This window comes from Paralichthys olivaceus, chromosome 13 (genome assembly GCF_024713975.1).
Source record: "Paralichthys olivaceus isolate ysfri-2021 chromosome 13, ASM2471397v2, whole genome shotgun sequence".
Taxonomy (NCBI): Eukaryota; Metazoa; Chordata; class Actinopteri; order Pleuronectiformes; family Paralichthyidae; genus Paralichthys; species Paralichthys olivaceus.
Window position 1 is genome coordinate 12,287,764 of NC_091105.1, and position 19,047 is coordinate 12,306,810.

Here is a 19,047-nt window from a genome sequence, read left to right on the forward strand (position 1 = left end):
CTAATTGCTCATCCACTCTACTAAATACTGGACTTAACACATCAGTCGATCTAAGGAAAATCAAAGGACAGACAGAAAGAGATTTGGGGATTGATTAGAATTTAAATGAAGAGTTAACATGCTTTGAGGATTCAGTTATTATAGATTTATGTCAACACACATTTACAACATGATCAATTCCTTAACAAGCACTTAGTTTAATTACACTTAAATCCACTGAGGTCCACATAATCGATTCATGTCAATTTGCAGAGTAGTTTTTTTATTCTAAATTATTCGTTTTGCCATGTTGAATATAGGAATATGTTTGGAAAGTAGGAAAAGAAAATTCTTGATCATAACATGTTCTGTCCTTTTTCTACAGAAATAAATATTTAGTAGAAAGCTTAGAACCGTCCACTTATGAGTCATAACCAGCATGAAAAGTTTCATTAAAACTGATGATGCACAACTTGAAGTGGCTGATTAGTTTTTTTGTTTTCACATTAAATTGAAATATGTGAGGATGCCGCAGGTGTTTATGAAGATTACGTTTTAGTTTGAATAGATCAGCAGAAGGGGCTCTGCATTAGGAAACAGTAACATTTGTATTGGCATTCAGTCTTATATAAAGAAAGGCTCTAACTTCTCTCCTGACGTGAATGAAAGGAGATGTGCAGATTAAGAGAAAATGTTGACTGGAAAAATAAGCGTTAATTTTCATTGTGTCACAGGGTTGAAAAGGATGTGCTCTTGTAAAACAGCTCTCAGCTCACTTATCAGCCCATAATGTCAAGCACTATTTACTAAAGGGAGCATCTGTAAACAGCATCGTTTAGACTAGAAAAGTGTAACATAGATGCAGTAAATTCAACATTAATCTGAAATAAAATGAAGCCCAACCATTACAAAGAAAAGGCAGCTGTAGTCTATGTTATCATTGATATCTGTATTTTCTAGCCAGAAAAAGTCTTAAACTCTTAAGTAAATCTTTTTACTTTATCTTTTTAAATGACTTCTCATTTATCATATCTACATGAAGGGAAAACAGTGGCCTTACACCTTCTGTTTTAACTCTTCTGACTGACATACATTTGACTTAAAACAATAACTCGACCATTTCAGCCAAACCAGCCAAACAACCACACAAGAAGAAACACCAGTAAATTGCACAAACCCTTTAAACTTTCAATTCCAGTTGATAGAGGGCACAAAAAGCTTTTACCCAATAAATGGTGAGATGACTTTAATGACAACTATTTTCTTTGAAGAGCACTCTACTGAAATTTGACGGTAAATTGGTTCTGTTGTTTCCTACGACAGTCATGTGAGAACTCAGGAAAAGAACGTAAGAGTTTCAAACTTTTAGTCCGTATGTTATACACAGGTCATCCAGATGTTGTTTGCCAAAAAGAACTCATTGCATCTGGCAAAAGGTGTTTTGAAGGATTTTGTTAGATAGGACTGTCACACCCAAGCTATCTTTTTGAATTCTTCAAAATCCCTGGAGAGCAAACCAATAAAATGCTAATCTGATTAAAATAAACTGGAAATGAAGTTAAGAATTTAATATCTTCTTTGATTTCAACACAGCAGTCTCTTTTCCAGATTCAGATTTTTTAATAAAATTGGACAGGGCAGAGTACAACAGCATAAAAACAATTTGTCAGACATTACACTTTCATAAGAAGGAACATGAATCAAGAACTATAAACCCAGTTATAAAAAACTGTCAAACATGAGGGGCTTACTCTTGATTCCAAAAATAAAAAAATAAACAGTACAATAACAATTATACTCAACTATCCTAAAACTTGTGTGTCAAATATCATATGCTTTGTGGAGTCACTGTTTTTTTAAATACCTCATTTGAAGACTTCCGCCTGCACTGTACCTTTCTAAAAAAACGAGGACTGACCAGGTGGTTAAATCACAGAGATCCCTTCAGGTGTCACGTCTGATAATATTCCTCATAAACACTGACCGCCAAGAGAAAACCAAAGACAGACGGCAGGTTCCAGCCCACCTGCTGCACACAGGCAGATACCAAAGGACCTAAATACTCACTTCTAGTCCTTGTACTTCTTATACTGCAGATACAATATAAGAACACTATCAGTACAGAGGGTGGGTGGTTTGACTGGGCATTGAACCCTCATGGTTGTGTGTTATATGAGATAAATGATTTATTCTCAGTCCTCTGCATACTGGAGATTAATTTGCACTTTTCTCACTGTAACAAAACATTACCTTTATAGGCTACTGTTAATCAATTTTATTAAAAAAGATAGACGTTTTTATTGATTTAAGCAAAAACAATTGGAAGGATATGAACCATCTCAAAATGTCTTGTGTAGCTCAGTGTGTAACTCTGCTCCTGCTGTTTGCAAGAGGCAATTAATCCCCCTCCTCTTTCCCATCTCCTCCATCATGGAGCATATCAACTCCCGCATGTTCATAACGGCTGCACAAGAGCTGGTGAAATGGCTGAATGCTTAATGAGATCATTAGCCACAGTAACAGAATTAATCTTTTTTTCACCCCTTTCAATTTTCCCACTATGTGATTTGCTTATCTACTAGAAAGTAGTTGTTTTAACACAGTTTGGGGAACAAAAGGTCTAAGGCAAAGGCTGGCGCTGGTTTTCTATGATTTTACTCATGTGCAACCATTATATACAAATTAGAATGTAAATTGTGCAATTTAAATGGCCTTGATTGTGTGTTCATATGAACATTAGTGAGAGTCTTGGTCTTAAATTCCAGACCATATTAAGTGTAAACTCAACAGGCACAGAAACATTCAAACACCAGGTCCTGTCAGACTCTGTGTGGGCATCTCCTGCTTCATTACATTTTCACATTTAGCTAATGCCCTGATCGTGCCGGACCCACAGCAGCTCAATGGAACGGAATGGTCACTTACAAGGAGAGAGTGTGTGTGTGTGTGTGTGTGTGTGTGTGTGTGTGTGTGTGTGTGTGTGTGTGTGTGTGTGTGTGTGTGTGTGTGTGTGTGTGATTATGCTCTGACTGCTTTCATGTAGTATCTTTCAGGGTTTGGTTCAGGCTGATTCTCCACAAAAATATTTGTCTGCAATAATTTGAAAACATTCTTAGACTGCACAGTTGCAGACTGTAGAGGCTCTGAGTTTCATAAGTGCTGACTGACCTTATGTGATCAATTTACTGAGCAATCTTTCAGCACATGTAGGTGAAGAGTGAATGCACATCATGACACATATTTCTGCTTGAAAGCATGAAGTGTTGTGGCTTGTTTTGTTAACCCCACATTATCTCCTCTTTGGAAAAGGTTTTTTAAAGTTTTGCAGACAACAAACTGCTCAGTGGATTGAGCTCACAAGTGGAAGGTGATGGAGTGCATTGAAATGAATGTGCTTTAGGGGCACTTTGAAGTTCTGGTGGTTTTCTTGAATATTTCCATTTCATGAGCCTTCTTTTATTCCTGTGCATTAAAGTTCGATGTGTTTAGAATTTACTGCGATCATTTTTAATGTCTAAAGTATTTTTTATCAACTGTACTCAAGGATTTTAATAGTTTTTCCAGATAAAGTTGGCTCAAATGTTAATATGGCTCCAATAGTCTGCAGCTGAAGGACAAAGCTGGAGTCCTAGCAGCAGAAATTCTAAGAAATCTACAGAATTGATCGTGTGTGTTCATTCAGGACATTTTCAGAGAATAATTTAAAGAAAACTAGAATAGTATAAAAATAATTTATTTTTTCCATCAACTTAAACATGTTTTCTGAAGCAGACTCAAGGAATATGAAACACATGAAATACATTAAAAAAAACTCTAATATGAAAAATAGTCAAAAATTAATCAATTTGATGGGGTAGTAACTCTACAGTTCAGCTGATGCATTAGAGATCTGTTCATGCAAAATGTGTTTCATTGTCCCAAGTTAATAAACATGTCAAAAATACCACAGAGATGGGAAACAATTATCCCAACATTCTAATTAAATTAAGCCTATGAATGGATGATTTCTTGTGTTGTCACTTTGTGACGTCAACATCATAGATGAAGTCTTCTGGAAGCTTCTCAACAGGCATCTTCCTCAGCTGTTCATCGTAGCTGCGGAGTGTCCAGAGCTTCTCTAGTTCGTACAGTTCTCTGGCCTCTGGCAGCATAAAGTGAACAACCATATTACCTGAGGTGAAGAGAAATGGAGGTTAGAAACTACACTAACAGACACCAGTTAACATAACCAGTCTTTAACCAATCTTTGAGTTTTATATACCAAAGTCAATACACATCCAGTCCTCTGCATCCTTCCCTTCTGTCTTCACATTTGGATCACCATCTTTTTTCAGAAACTTGTACTAGAGGAAAACAACATGTTGAGTTTTAAAAACAAATAGAGTTTGCACATATGAGCAGTAACAAAGAGAAAAACAACATTACCACTTTGATGGCATAAAGTGCCATTGCCCGGAGGTGCCTCTGGGATGTTCCACTGACGACAATGAAGTACTCGGCATATTTGATCTGGTCTGGAACTTTAATTACACAGATGTCTGCTGCATTTTCCTGACGCAGCAGAGACACCAGCACATCAAGAGTGAACGTGTCTGAGGGTCCTGGAGAAAACAAAGAGGAAACAGTTTGTGTGACAATATTCAAGCAGTGAATGTGGCTGAGGCACAACAACAGATCTTTTCTCACCCACTGTTGAAGCATTAATGAAAGCAATGCAGCTCAGCTGGATTACCTCAACACATTGTCAATATCCATTCAATGGATGAATACGTTATTCGAAATATTGCTGTTTTGAACATTTAATAAACCGTATTTATAATTGTATTGATCTGTTAATCCACTTATAAGTAGGTACCTACCCGGGGCTCTGCTGTCACCGTGACTCTCGTGTGATTCCTCTAGAGAAACCTCAGTCTGCTTCTCTGAATCGCTGTTTTGACTGTTGGCCTCTGAGGAGCATCTCCTCGTGTTTGGTTGACAGGTGAAAACATGAGGTCGCTGCTGACGTGAGGCTGAACTCGGTGGAAAGCGTCGAGTGAAACACAGACTGTGACTCTGTTCTCTGAAGACGTTTCTACAAACACCACTTCGTTCCAGTAAAACGCTTCTTTGAAACACAGACGACACCAGTTTCCTGCATCCGCTGAAAACACTCATGATTGTATTCAATGAACGCGTCTGTCGAGGGCTAACATGTAAACAGGAAGCGATGTCCGTCCTTGGCTTTTGATTGGTTCGTGCGGCTTCTTTGCTGGTTTCTGGGGCTTGCTTGAAATATAGAAGAGCACACCCTATCGACCGCAGAGGTTATGACCTCAGATTTCAAACTGGTGATTTGTAAATACTGCATTTCAAAAGGCAGGATTATACATTCAACCCTCATTTCCTCATTTCAATACAGGGTTTTTTTTGTGCAAAACAGCTGAGCACCCGATGAATCTGTACATATAGAAATGAATTTGTAGTCGTAGAAAATATTATTTTATTATATCTTGTATTATTAATCTGAATCTGCAAAAGACCTCATAATCTATCAAATAAATGATTTGAATCAAGAAGTAATGAATTGTAGCGTGGTAGAAGTATAAAGTGGCAGGATATTGAAATACTGAAGTACTCAAATCCTCTGGCTGTGCTAGTGCATCCTTCCTTTTGAATAATCTCTGAGCAGCAGATTTCTTTGTAATTTCACTTTAATATGACAGTCACTATGGTTGTAGAGTTTCTTGTGGTAAATATCTCCACTGATCTCTCCACTGCTGCCAACATGTTTGCTCATTGTGGGATCGGTAAGGTTTCTATGTGTAAAGCACCTTCAGATATATCTCGTGAGTTTGCACCACACAAATGAAACTTAAATAAAATGATGCTCATAACTGATGACAAATCAAAAGATACATACTCAGTGTAAAATTCATTCTCGGGATTTATTTCTGTAGGAAAAGGAATGAATGGAAAAAGCTTTAAAATATATTGTTTTAAAAAAACAATACCTCTGGCCTGAAAGAGCCTTAATGCATAAAATTATCTACATTATAAAATTTTAATAAACCCATATCAATTTCACCTGAGGTATAATATCATTGGTCAGTATATCGTCAGTGAAATCTCAAATTCAAGTATGTAAACAAAACATAATGTACATGTTAGCACATTTTGTTCCCTTTTGTGTGAATGTGAAGCTGTGCTCATGTTAGCCCTGATTCATCCACACAGTCATAGTCCATCATTACGTTCAGTCTCAAGCCCACAGGAATATGGTCTGTAAGGCCAGCCAGCTGCGTTATAAAGGTCACCTCTTCAATTTCCTACGAGACAAAAAGAGTTAAAGGTTTCAATGATGTTTGGAGATAACTGATGTTTTAAGAGCTGACCGAATTGTAATTTCCAGGAGACAAACAATGGAGAAGAAAAAGAGGACTGAGTAAAATAAGAGTAGAAACACACAGGGACACGTACTGTTCGGCATTGTCTTGAAATGGAGCTTTCACGGAACAGGATGTAGTCGATTCGACGTCCGATCCACGGCTGGCCACTTTCAGGGTAAACCAGTGGACAGCCCTCTCCCGGGACAGGTGGGGAGATGAACTGCTTTCTCACCTCTTCACTTTCCAAAGTTCTGCACAGAAACAGAGAGAAGACAGAGCAGAGCTTCATGTTAATAAAGTAAATGAGGAGTCCTGGTCACATTACAGTATTGGTGACAAGCTACAGAAAGTGAGTTAACCTCTGTAGATTCTCTGGGGTATTTATTTCGTCTTCATACAGCGTGGGCTGCTCCAGTAAAGTACCTTTGGAGGAAAATCATCACATTACCCTACACATGTCAACATAAAGTATAGATTTAGAGCATATACTGTAGTTTAATTGATTGAAATGCTACAAACCAATGACCCAGGGCTTCTCTTTTCCCGGCCCTGCCCTGCAAGGATCTCTGTATTCCTCAAACAGACAATGATTCTGTTCCAGAGTGTCATCTACAAAAACAATAAAACATTTAAATACATAAATACTAAAGAAATGTAGTGAAGATGCTTTCAAGAAATATTATCAACAAAACATAGAAAATGGTCAGAGACACAGACACACCAGGTGAGCAGTTGTCAAAGTTGAAATCACCACAGAGCACATCAAAAACAACCTCCTCATCAGGGTCTCTGTTGGCAGCTTGAAAGTCACCGATCCACTTGGTCACCATGTTCAACTGCTCGCAGCGAATTTCCCCTTCACCTGATAAGAGATCACACAAAAGCTTTCATAAGTGTGTTTCCTAATGAGAAGCTGCCAAATATTTTATCAACATGAAAAGACCGAATCAGAAAAAAATGTGACTTGCCCTCTGGTGCATGAAGGTGTGTGCAGTTAAAATAGCCGACCACTTTCTTCTGATTCTTATTCTGACCAATTAGCACCTGCAAATGTCAAAAACCATCACTGCATCATATTTTCACCATTTTAAGAGTATTGCAAAATCCTGACTGACTAATATGAATGAACAAAAATGATAACATCAGCAACTGATAGAGTTACCTTAGTAGAAAGGAGGCCCTTAGCAGCCAGTGCGTCTTCCCCACGGCTGTTGGGAAAGCAGTGGTACTGGGCTTCGAGCACTGGGAATCGGCTGGCTAGAAACAGTCCACTGTTGAAGAACTTGAAAGAGGAACAGCTGCAAGGTGGCTGGCAGGCATACACACCGATGTCGTACAATATGTGTCCAAACATGGGTCTTAGTGCCTCGGTGAGTTTCTTTGCAGCTCTCTTATCGAACACTTCCTCCAGGCAAAGTATGTCCACGTTGGCTGGAAACAATGACGAGACCTCCCAAGGTACATCGTCCTGCTGACGGAGACCCTGAGAGAGCAAAGCTCGGGGAGCGCTCCGGTGACCAGTTCGCCCCTGCTGGTTGGAGTTCTGGTTGGAATTGAGGAGAGGGGAGGGCGACTCAGTCGAGGGCTCTTCTGTATCATCACAAGGCACACAAACCACGTAGCTGTCAGTCATTGGGATAGAAGCATGTCCTTCGTTTGAGTCTGGATGGTGATTCACGGAGGGTTGCGCCTGTCTATCTGTAGCCCCATATGAAGATGAGTTACCCGTGGGGAGTATGCTGCCAGAGGGGCTGAGAGTGCCACAGCTGCTGGGGGAATCTACAAAGATGCGGATGTGAGGTCGACACACACCGTGCACAATGCGCTGACCAATGGTGGTTGCCCTTTGTTGAGTGTGTCCAAGGTTGTTAAAGCGAGCCAGGCTATCAGGCAAAAGACACAGATTGGCTGTGGCGAAACCAAATGATGCCTTTCCTACCAGCTCGAAGCCCCTGTGTGTCTCACTCTCTGGTGAGGACGGTGTCTCTCTGTGGTAGTAGAAGGGTCTGCGGCAGGCCTGGAGGGGAGCCCAGAGCATAAAGCCCAGGAGGGCCAAGGGGGCTGTTACGAGAAAAAGAATGAAGAAGATAATGGAGCCAAAAAAGACCTTGAGTGGGTGAAGGTAGCATTCCTGCTCCAGTCTCTGTGTTCGCTCCACGGTGGTGGACTTGCACACGGCGATGAGGCGATCAAGAAACCAGAAACAAGGCAGGATGAATGCCCATCCCACGGCATGGAGGCCTGCAACAAAGCCATTAGGAAAGGGAGACACCTGCAGGGCCATGCCTCTGCACCTTCTCTAAGCTGCAATCAGGTTGAACTACATAGGGACTTCCCGTACAAGCTTCATTCCTGTGGAAAGATTCTCCTTCGTGGACGTCACTGGACACTAAAAACAAAGAAAAAGAAATTTTAATTGTTACAACATGGCTCTGCTCTTTCTTCCATACACACAAGTACAGCGAGGATCTCATACTGACTTCATGCCTGGACACGCAGTTGAGGAAAACATAAGGCGACTGACAACTGCACTGACATGAATGCAGGATAGTCAGAGGCACAGGGAAGATAAGACTGGCTTAACTGCACACTTATGCAATACGTAATAATCACATATAAAGAGCAAAGAGAAAAACAGTGTGTGAACTGCGTATAATCCTGCTGTCACCATCTGCACAGTGCTGCTGCTAACCACTGGCAAAATGAAGACAGCGAGGAAACGCCACAAAACACCACACCTTTATGTGTTTGTACATTTCTTGATTATACCGCACCAAGGCATTGGGTGTATCAAAGGGAAAACCTAGAGCAGATATGTTCTTAACTTGTAATGATAATGATTCATTGAATAATGCCTTCACAAAGTTATACTGGCTACAATAAGATGTAGAGGAAATTCACAATCGATACAGCAGCAAAAGGAAGTAGCAGCGCAAGGGGAAAATTTAATACGAATAAAAATTTGAATACAAATAGTAATAATATATATACAAAGTTGTGTGTTTTTCAAAATGTGCAATATGAAGACAGGGATCAACGTCCAATTATTTGTAATATACGGTGAACCAAAATGTGCAGCAGCTCTTTCTTGAACTATAGATTTGAGAATTAGGCAGGAGGAGCTGTGTTGTGCAGTCTGAGAGTCTGGACACTAACGATAGACTTCACAGTGAAAACAAGTGTGAACCCCCCCCCCCCCCATTCAAATCAGACTACTATCAAGTCCACCACCGTGTGATCCATCTATTAGTAATGAAGGGGAAGTGAGCTGTGTGTGTCTCTGTGTCCACTCCACACTCGCACAGGTAGTTTAGAGGAGCCGTGACACGCCTGTGTGCAGGTATGCTAAGCTAACAGTTTCACTTAATACAACGACCCACACACACTTCATTCAGACCCACGTTAACGTCGGTGTGTGGCCGCAACAAGTCGCTGAGCGGCCGCAGCACATGGCTCCTGAACGATCTCACTTTACACGTCCTGGAAAAGCGTCTCGCGTACATGTGCGTTATCGCGAATGAAAGCTGTCACCTGTCCCGTCGCTAGCTAGCTTAGAAAACACCCAGCTAACACGTCAGCCTGTGGTGGTCTTCTTACCTTAGAGCCGGGACAGACGCTGAGTGCAGCACACGCAGCTCATGTGTGTTACATTTAACATGTCACATGTTCAAACTGCTAATCTGTTTGTATGCAGCCTGTAAACAATGACAATGATAAAAACAACGTGAGTGTGAAGCCTCTGTCAGCTCAGACGATCATCACAACGTTAAGCCACACCCTAATGGAGTTGTCATGGAGCCGAGCCCGACTGTCACGTGACCTCACCTGCGGCGACCTGATACGAGATCTGAACCCGCAGAGTGTAGTAGAAATAGTATCAGTACTAATAGTACTGCTGTTAGTAAAGTAATACTGTAGTAATACCTTTGTGTTTTCTCTATCCCCCCCCCCCGTTTTGCAGGTGACTGATCAGATTATTATAATCTACTTCTACCATATTTATATCTGCATTATTATAATACTAATTATTATTAGTATTATATACTATTTCTACCTTAATTATTTATATCAGCATTATTATTATCATTATTATTACTAAGAGGAGCTGATATCATCAGCATCAGTATCACTATTATTCATTTCATTATTTTCAACAACCAGACAGAGCTTAAATAAGACACTGTACAACTGTCCCTGGTCTCTCTCTCTCCTCTCTCTCCTCTTCCTCCACCCACCTCCTGGACGTTTCTTCCTGTTAAACAGGAGTTATCTCTCTTCACGGTCCTCGTCGTGGGAACGGTTGGGTTTCTCTATAATATTTTGAAGGTCTTGTTATGATGTAAAATACCTTGAGATAATGTATTTTGTGATTTGGTTCCTGAACTCTCCACCACATCTCTGGATTAGCATCATCAGAAACAAAATGGCAGTTCAATGTGATAACCAGACCCTTAAGAAACTCATTCATGAAGCTGTATCTTATGATCCACGTCGTGGTGTGTACAGTACATCCTTTATACTTACCAGACATCAGTGTGGCAATTCTTTCTTTCGCACATTAAGAAATTATACTGGCCCAAGATATTTTTGATTACTGCATGGTTAGATGTTTTATTACAGGTTGCAAAGTATAACAATTATAAAATGTATCTTCTCATGCCATTTACCAATGTTTATTTCTAATTTGTGGATGGTGCAAGCTTGTAAATCTGATTACACTCATGTCTACCAGAGAAGAAGAGGCTTTTTGTCGTTCTTGGCCATGTTGCAGAGACATTTGAGCAGCAGCTGCAGGTTCTCCTGAAGTTTTATCGGAGCAGTGGTCATTATGAGCATCTTCAGAGTCTCCGGGTTGTTGTAGCCCACTGGCTGAGTTCTGAATTCTCCAGACCTCCCCTTCAGGATCCCGTAAGTGTTGATGATGAATTCAGAGAATTGAGGGTGAAGTGTCTTCTTGTAACCGAGCTGATTCAACTGCTCCATGAGGTCATCATACCTCTGAGTGAGGTGAAGCTGATAACCTTTATCCACCTTCCCCATCAGTGGATTTGTGCTAACCTACAAGAGAGGAAGAGAGGCTTGAGTTCCCTCTGCATCACGACAGTGGAATGTTGTGAGTATTGTTTTTCTAAATTAAATGATAATGAAATAAATTACAATTAAAACTTTGTTGAGATTTGATGTCTTACCTATAGACTAGTGTGTCAAAACGGACAGAGGTCTCAATTTAAACACTTAAACTACATTGAAGGGTTTTCTTACCTCTATGATCTTGTCTGGTATGTTCTGCACTGTGAAACCATAAAGCCTCCTGTGGCCCTGGAAGACATGAGACAGAATCCTCCTGTCCAGTTGTAAAACAATCTCTCCCAGGATCCTGGCTGCAACAGCAAATAAATAAAATTATTCAAACTAATCAAACGTTTCTTTTTTGGCAACACTACTAGTACTTAAACATCTTCAAATAAGCATCACTCACCGTTGCCCTCAAGAGCCACATCAGCCTGGCCGCTGTGAGACCTCTCACATGTGTCTGCGTGAGCCGAGTTTTGGATGAAAGACCAGAAGTCGGTGGGGGACGAGGTTCGACGCTCCTGTTGGAGTTTGGTCTGATCTAAGTCTTTTCTGAAATGCCTCTCATCGAGGGTGGTTTTCAACAGAGTGGAGGGATTTCTTCCTGGCAGGAAGCAAACTGATGACAAGAAATCCAGTTATTGTTCTGGTCTTGTCTGAGGTAAACAGAAAATGCAATAACATCATTTTTTTTGATGATTTAAAAAAAGGGGTTCCCTACTCCACCAAATTTGAAAAAAACAAAACATTTTAGATTGTAGTATATCCAATGATTTGAATGTTTACTGACATTGATACTTGTACAAGAAACACTGTACTAATACATTTACTCTAAAATTTAAAAGAAGAAAATGTGTAAATGTACTTTTTAGTAAATAGCTCAAAATATAGAAATTGTTCCTTAATTTGATAAGAATCCCTCATTTTACTTTTATATTTCTGATATCAAGTCAAGGGATTTATTTTTGAAAATCTGAATCTCCTGAATTGTGTTATGAAAACAGTTTGGATCAGTCTACAACTGATATTTTCAAATGTTGCAGATGAACCCACAAAGATGTTAGCCTATACTTGTACATGCTTATATTACTAAATGTCACAGAAAAAGGAAATCTCATGACCTAAGAAATGAAAAAATGCATATCACTTTTAAAAATGAAGGCAACCAGAAATCCTACTGAACTCAGCTTATTCAACTCAAAATTGTATTTTAAACCTCATTCTTTTTCTTGTTGTAACTTTTACAACAAGAAAAATAATTTAATACATTTCTTTGACACTACACAACTCTCTAACTTTAGCTGCCATCTAGTGGCAAAGAAGAACAATACCTGATGACGCCTCCAGATTATCATTGTTGAAGCTCTGCATCCTGGCTCTCAGGTCAACATTTTCCTTAACTACACTTAACAGCGACTTCAGCTGCTCATTCTCCTTTAGCAGCTGTTCTTTTTTTGACAGCAACAAATTGGCGGTTTGCTCCAGGTCCATTTTGAGGTTCGCAGTTTAAGACCAGCAGCCACAAGCTCTCAAATCTTCCTTGACACTGACTGAATCATGTGATATCATATTTCAAATCAAAACAGAATTCTCTGTTGGGGTGTGATTCTGACAAGATTCTTTCAGTCATAACAAAAGACAGAGATCAGGGTTTGAAAAGCATCTTCATATTTAACTATGAAAAGTTTTTTCCTTTACATTGGAAATAGGTGTCCCAACTCAGTGCATGTAACATTTCAACCGCATCACATCACACAGCTGGTAGTGGTTGGACTTGTTTTGGGTCGCAGCAGAGAAAGACTCAAGCTCAGGAGCTTGTTTCATCCAATACAATACAACATTAGCAGTTTTCATAGGTTTTGGTTCATAGGTTAAGTATTAACGTTTCTTCTTGACTCTGGCAAAAGAACAATCTGGATACAAGATTCATTTACTAGATTTTTCCTAAAGCTGCAATAGATGATATAACTGCTACTAAGGATGCATGTAGAGAGTCACCTCCTGCTGATAAAGACTGTGTGATACAGGCAAAAGCACTGGAATAAGCAAGGAAGTTTGAGCTGTGACCATCTTGTCAATTTTCATACAGCAAAAGAAATTATTTTCCAAATCAAAATGAAGTTTTGTACCACAGGACATATACCTCATAACCCCCCCAAATTACAACATATAAAATCTATATTATCATTAAAGAAAAATATTTGCACAGGGTTAAGCAAAGAAATATCCAACTATGTGATCAATGCACACTACAAGCCAAAATAAAATGATTATAGGAATTCACTTTTATACATGAACTCAAAGCTATTGAGTTCCTCCTGCTCAGCCCCCTCTTGCTCGTCCAATGATGGCAAGAATATAGAGGAAGATGTTGATGATGTCTGTGTACAGCGTGAGAGCAGCAAAGATGTATTCCTCCGGACTCAGGGCCAGTTCCTTGTTGCCAAGCAGCAGCTGGGTGTCGACCGCCAAGAACTGTAAGAAATTCACAGTGGGTCATTTTCACATTGTCCAAAAAGCTAAAGATATAGAAAAAACAATATCTACTCCTATCCATGTCCTGTGGTCTCCATTTGAAGGGGAAATTAAAGTTTTACTACTTAACAGCAATAATATGTCTGTCCAGAAACACAATCTTGTTACTCAGTATTATAAAGATCTCACAGAAAAACACGTATAGTTATTAATACTGGTAAAAACCGACTTAAATTGAGGACACATCGTGGCAGAATGTTTTGAATTGAATTTTCAATGCTGCGGAGCCGAGCTGTGATCAACTGGTGACTTTGGTGCAAAATATTGTAGGCACTGATAAAGCAACACAACTTGAAGTGTAACTTGAATGTAATCCCTATCCAGATGCTGAATATGCAGAATGTGGAGGCAAGGAGCAGGCTTCGGTAGCCCAGAGACAAACAGTTTGTTTTGATCAAAAAAGCTGGTCTACGCTGGATGTCACAAAATATTAGCCATGGCCCCAGAGAATTATTTGTCATCATCCGAGATTGTTTAAATTCATTTCAAGGTTTGATGAACAAACCTCCTGAGCATCATTATCGGGCTAATCGTCATCTAAGTATTGATGAATACTATGAAAACGTTTGTCTGTGGAACTTGTACCTGGGTTTAGTAGCATGCAAATTTTTAAGTTTTTTTATTTTGAAAATTTGATGTAAACTTTTATTTGGTAAACTGCCACAAAACTGTGCCAATAGGTATCATCCAAGACTTTTAGTCAAAAATTAAACTACTGCTGCAGCGGTTATGAGCTTTTCAATCACCATCATCCCTTCAACTTTTCTTCAGGTCACACCAGAGGTTACGGCTCTAAATTAAAAAGTTTCAATACCCAGGAAACCTTCCACACAATAATGCTTTGATGTCATGCTTAACAAAGACAATACTCTCTGCTCTCTCTTACCACTAACAGGAAACAGCAGAGAAAACCGTTTGCACTTACACAGGTGAAAAGCAAAGCTCCCAGTCCAGCATACACAATGTGCAGAATCCTGTCACGGATGAAGATGCAGAGGATGCCGAAGAAGATCAAGACAATTAAACAGACGAAAAGCACGCCATGACAGGAAGTGAAGTCGTACTTGGTCTGAGGGAAGAAGCCAAGAATGACAAGTTACTTGAATATCAGGATGTGAACGATGTACAAAACATACACACACGAGGCAGGGACTGACAGATACACACCTGCAGAGAGAAGATGACCACTGTGAAGCACACAACCGCTGTGATGCCCACTGCCATGATTACTGAGTCGGTCTGGTGGAAGCTGGCGATCATTCCCACCATGTAGGACATACTCAGGGTCAGGATGGACTGAAAACAACACACACATCTGATGAGGTGCAAGTTCAAGGCATGACTTACTGATCAATTCCAGGTTACAACAGTTATTTGTGAGGCTGTATTTATCAATTAATTCCATGATTAATACAAAGTCTTATAGAAATTAAACTTTTGATTCCCCCCCCACCCAAGACAAAATTTGATCCGATAGTGCCTCATTTCCTGTGCCTTAACTCCTCCCCTCTTCGTTTCCTGTTCTTGGAAAAACAAAGTCTGAGCAGACATACCAATGCAACCAGGTTCCAAGGGTGTCTCCGGCGTACGCTCCCACAGCAGCTGATCACACAAACGGACACAAAGAACACAGCGTAGGCGGCCATGTAGGTCCAGGTGTTCACCAGAACAAACACCTTGACTTCGTCCACAAAGGTGAAGACAGCCACAAAGGCAAATGTCACCATCAGCTGAGCAGTTAACACCAAGAAAACCTGGAATGAAGAGTGAATTAATAGGCAGCAGAAACAAGACATCCCTACCAATAAATCCTAATCATCAGTAATTAGGATCAACCCCCCCCATGAAGATTGGGTTATACTGTGTGTTTGTTTTTCTGATGCTTGTCAGGAGGACACGTCAAAAATAGATTTCAATGAAATACAGTGGAAGGTTTGGCGACTTGCTAAATATGATCTTCATGCAAATTCTGGGAATACATTTTTCTTTAACAATAGAGGATCTTATGATTGTTTATCACTGAATGCATTTGCGATTTATTTAAATCAATGTCCGGATGCGAAAAAACAAAAAAACATCTTAACATTAATATTTACTTACATTTTAAACTTGAAGGACTTTGCAGCATTGTATATATATATGATTTTACCACTCCGTTTCCTTACCTTTCGAATGAAAGCTCGTCTGATGGTTTTGTTGTCTAATCCAAAATCAAAGTCTTGATTCTCGTGGAAGGGGGGTGGGTCGTCCTGGTTGGGGAAATCACCATCTGAAAAGGCACCAAGCAGAAACATCAATTTGATTAAATAATGCTGCGAATCTAATTCCACATTTTTTTAAAAATACCACAATGTTAGCAATACTAACCATCAAAGTTTGCATTGAAGCTCTGGACTGGTGGAGAATATGGTGAAGCTGATGGTTTGCCATAACCTGGTGGAGAATACGGCAAAGATGAAGGATTTTCCTGGCCTGGTGGAGAGTATGGCGAAAAAGACGGATTGAAGCCATATCCTATGCCGCCTTGGGGGTTTGTGGCCGCCCCAAAGCCTCCAACTACGCCTGGTCCAAAGGCAGTCGGTGGAGGGAAAGGAAGGCCGCCAGGAGCAGGGCCTCCGAACATGTTTGGGCAGGGCATGTTCATGTCAAACGCAGCAGGGAGTGCAGGCTGCCCTGGGAGTGCAGGCTGCCCCGAGAGTGCAGGCTGCCCCGAGAGTGCAGGCTGCCCCGAGAGAAAAGGTGGAGAGGGTCCCCCTTGGAGGGGGGTGTATTCGATCTTCTCGGTGGTCATCTCTGGTGTGGATCTGCAGCGGGACTATTGGTATAGCTCTGAAAAACATAAAGGTTGCATGAAAGGTTGTCAGGGGGAAATAAACAGCATTGATTAGATGACTACAGGTGTTAGAAGCCCACGGAATAAACAACGACTGGCATCATGACACATGTGAACCTGTGTTTTTTGTCCAGCCACCAAAATGAAGCTTGAATGAAGGTTTGAAACCCACCAACTCCATTAATTATGTTTGTTTTCACAGCAGACAATTAGACTCCTCACAGCAGGAAAGCTCCGGACTAATGTATTCAATTATTGTATTCAAACCACCCAGTGATTCATTGAATTATACAGTGACCACATGTCCTCTGTGGAAAGGGCCTGTTATATTCCACCAGGGAGGAAGTGAGGACTGTTTTCAGATTGTCATAGATTTCTTCATACCTTTAACTGAGTCTACTCTTGTCCCTCACAACCACCACTGTCTGATGAAGGATGCTCCACCTGACCCCATCTTTAGCTTCATGCTAACTGGGGATAGCTTCCTGCTAATGGCCGTTTAAAAGTCCACCGATGGGCTGCATCCATTTCCCTGAGGTTCCCCGGCACGAGAGAGAATCAGCGACTGGACGAAGGCCACAAATTCCACTTTAAGCCAAAGGAACGGACAGTCAGCCCAAATAATCCTCATCCAACTGTGTCATCGATGCTAAACAACCACCAGCGATTAATAACCAGACAGAGAACAGGGAACAAGGCTCTTTTGACGTCACAACACGAGCTGCTAACAACAACGTTAGCTCAATGAAAACGCGATGAAAAACCCAACAACGTTAGCACAGCTGGAGTCTGTGAATGCTACTCACGTTCCTGGCAGTCACAGGTTCGATCCCGGGTGACTCTCTCTGTTATTGAGCGTGTTACCCTCTCACACTTTGATGTACATGTGTTTTTTTCTTTTTGTCTTCTTGCTTCTCACCGACTGCCAGGAAACAGCCCCCCCCGTCACCGCCCCCAGGCTGCGGAATGTCACGTCGCGTTCAAGTCGCACCGGTCAGATGGAAACAACCCGAGAGAATTCACCACACATGACAACTATTTAAGGTTTTTGTGATAACACTTGGTCGTGTAAGATACAATGAATTTACTTGAGAAACAAAAACAATTTCGTCTTTTTGTTTCTTAGACTACACTGAAATACGCAATGCTGACTGTTTGAAGCATCCGTGTTTGATCGAGATGAGACAATTACATGTTATTCAGCGCTATTCTGGACATATTGGAGCTTTGATTTATGTCAATGGCCCACATCGTGTTTATGTCGGGGACATTGACGTGAACGCATTTTTTTGGGGTGGTTGGAAACCCGGAAGTGCACCAACTCCGACAGCACATGAACGCAGCTCTCTTACACGGTGAATGCGTAACTAAACTCGAAAGTTATTTGCGTAAATGTGCGGCAGAAATTGCCATTCACCAACACTAACCAACGGACCAGGAAGGAGAGTGAGTTCGTATCATGGCTTCGTATAAATAAAGTGCATCAACGCAGTAGTCGCGATTTTAGTGTTAATTTAATGGATCAACAGTTTACACTTGTTTTTAGAACATTTCACATTCCAACAGAATTTCACACACAAAGTGACAGTGGAAGGATGGTTCCGTTTTTCTTCTCTGATTATTTCAAAGCTGCCCCGGTATATTACAGAATCGTTTTTGTTTAACGTCATGTAAACGTACTGATTTCGACGTGGAGTGAGGCAGGGTGTTTTAATGCACCTCCCTGGGCATAATAATGCATCCACAATCTTTATTTCTATTGATCAATAATTCAAATAGTTTTACTAGCTCATTTGAATATGATTCACTTTATTTATCTTTTTTTTTCAAAAGGACTTTTGCCTGTTGAATTTGCATTTTGCATAAGAAAATCAGCTGTGGATAGTTCACATACAAAATCCAGGTTTATTCTCCATCAGATGTTGAATCAACCTATCTACGTTACATTCTACATTTGTCCATCAAATATGCAAAACAGAAAATACACTGACTGTTCAAACTACACTATTTTCTAAAGTCTTACTTGAGAAAATTAATTGAAATAAAACTACCAAAATAAACTTTTCCCCTCCTGTAGTTATACTCCTTAACAGTATGAGGTGCTGCAGCCTCCTCAGCACCCCCCCACCTCCAGCGTCCTTGCCACAGCTCTGGGTGACAGTCACCAAACAGCATCTGTCAAACTGGACCAATAGGCCGTGCAGCTGTCTGTCTTTCTGCTCCTCTGTTGTTCTCCAGGTCACATTACACAGGTGTCCT

The 19,047-nt window shown here is 40.5% G+C and overlaps 4 protein-coding genes across 7 annotated transcripts; all 4 read right to left on the reverse strand.

Moving 5' to 3' along the window:
- Positions 1-3,696: 3,696 nt before the first annotated feature.
- On the reverse strand, positions 3,697-5,216 carry malsu1 (mitochondrial assembly of ribosomal large subunit 1). Its single transcript, XM_020093510.2, has 4 exons — positions 4,839-5,216; positions 4,405-4,580; positions 4,241-4,322; positions 3,697-4,150 (listed from the first exon to the last, which is right to left on the reverse strand). The coding sequence occupies exons 1-4, from the start codon at positions 5,134-5,136 to the stop codon at positions 3,996-3,998; spliced, it is 711 nt and encodes a 236-aa protein (XP_019949069.1). The 5' UTR covers positions 5,137-5,216; the 3' UTR covers positions 3,697-3,995.
- Positions 5,217-5,887: 671 nt separating this feature from the next.
- smpd5 (sphingomyelin phosphodiesterase 5) lies at positions 5,888-10,130 on the reverse strand. Of its 3 annotated transcripts, none has more exons than XR_011245975.1 (8): positions 9,945-10,110; positions 7,510-8,736; positions 7,316-7,391; positions 7,121-7,209; positions 6,867-6,956; positions 6,707-6,770; positions 6,439-6,598; positions 5,888-6,287 (listed from the first exon to the last, which is right to left on the reverse strand). XR_011245975.1 is itself a non-coding variant. In XM_020093507.2 (8 exons), the coding sequence occupies exons 2-8, from the start codon at positions 8,629-8,631 to the stop codon at positions 6,168-6,170; spliced, it is 1,773 nt and encodes a 590-aa protein (XP_019949066.1). In that variant the 5' UTR covers positions 8,632-8,736; positions 9,945-10,130; the 3' UTR covers positions 5,888-6,167. The 3 variants fall into 3 exon arrangements, 2 of the variants coding, with proteins under 2 accessions (XP_019949066.1, XP_019949067.1); XM_020093507.2 differs by having other exon boundaries at positions 7,069-7,209; positions 9,945-10,130; XM_020093508.2 differs by having other exon boundaries at positions 7,069-7,209; positions 9,749-10,115.
- A 798-nt stretch (positions 10,131-10,928) lies between these two features.
- LOC109633507 (speriolin-like protein) lies at positions 10,929-13,049 on the reverse strand. The gene is made up of 4 exons (XM_020093429.2): positions 12,752-13,049; positions 11,827-12,039; positions 11,610-11,728; positions 10,929-11,405 (listed from the first exon to the last, which is right to left on the reverse strand). The coding sequence occupies exons 1-4, from the start codon at positions 12,909-12,911 to the stop codon at positions 11,073-11,075; spliced, it is 825 nt and encodes a 274-aa protein (XP_019948988.2). The 5' UTR covers positions 12,912-13,049; the 3' UTR covers positions 10,929-11,072.
- A 22-nt stretch (positions 13,050-13,071) lies between these two features.
- On the reverse strand, positions 13,072-18,096 carry grinab (glutamate receptor, ionotropic, N-methyl D-aspartate-associated protein 1b (glutamate binding)). Of its 2 annotated transcripts, none has more exons than XM_020093427.2 (7): positions 17,595-18,096; positions 16,323-16,784; positions 16,121-16,224; positions 15,509-15,709; positions 15,123-15,251; positions 14,881-15,024; positions 13,072-13,895 (listed from the first exon to the last, which is right to left on the reverse strand). In XM_020093427.2, exons 2-7 carry the CDS (start codon positions 16,744-16,746, stop codon positions 13,743-13,745), a joined length of 1,155 nt encoding a protein of 384 aa, XP_019948986.2. In that variant the 5' UTR covers positions 16,747-16,784; positions 17,595-18,096; the 3' UTR covers positions 13,072-13,742. The 2 variants fall into 2 exon arrangements, with proteins under 2 accessions (XP_019948986.2, XP_019948987.2); XM_020093428.2 differs by having other exon boundaries at positions 17,173-17,751.
- Between the last annotated feature and the right edge of the window lie 951 nt (positions 18,097-19,047).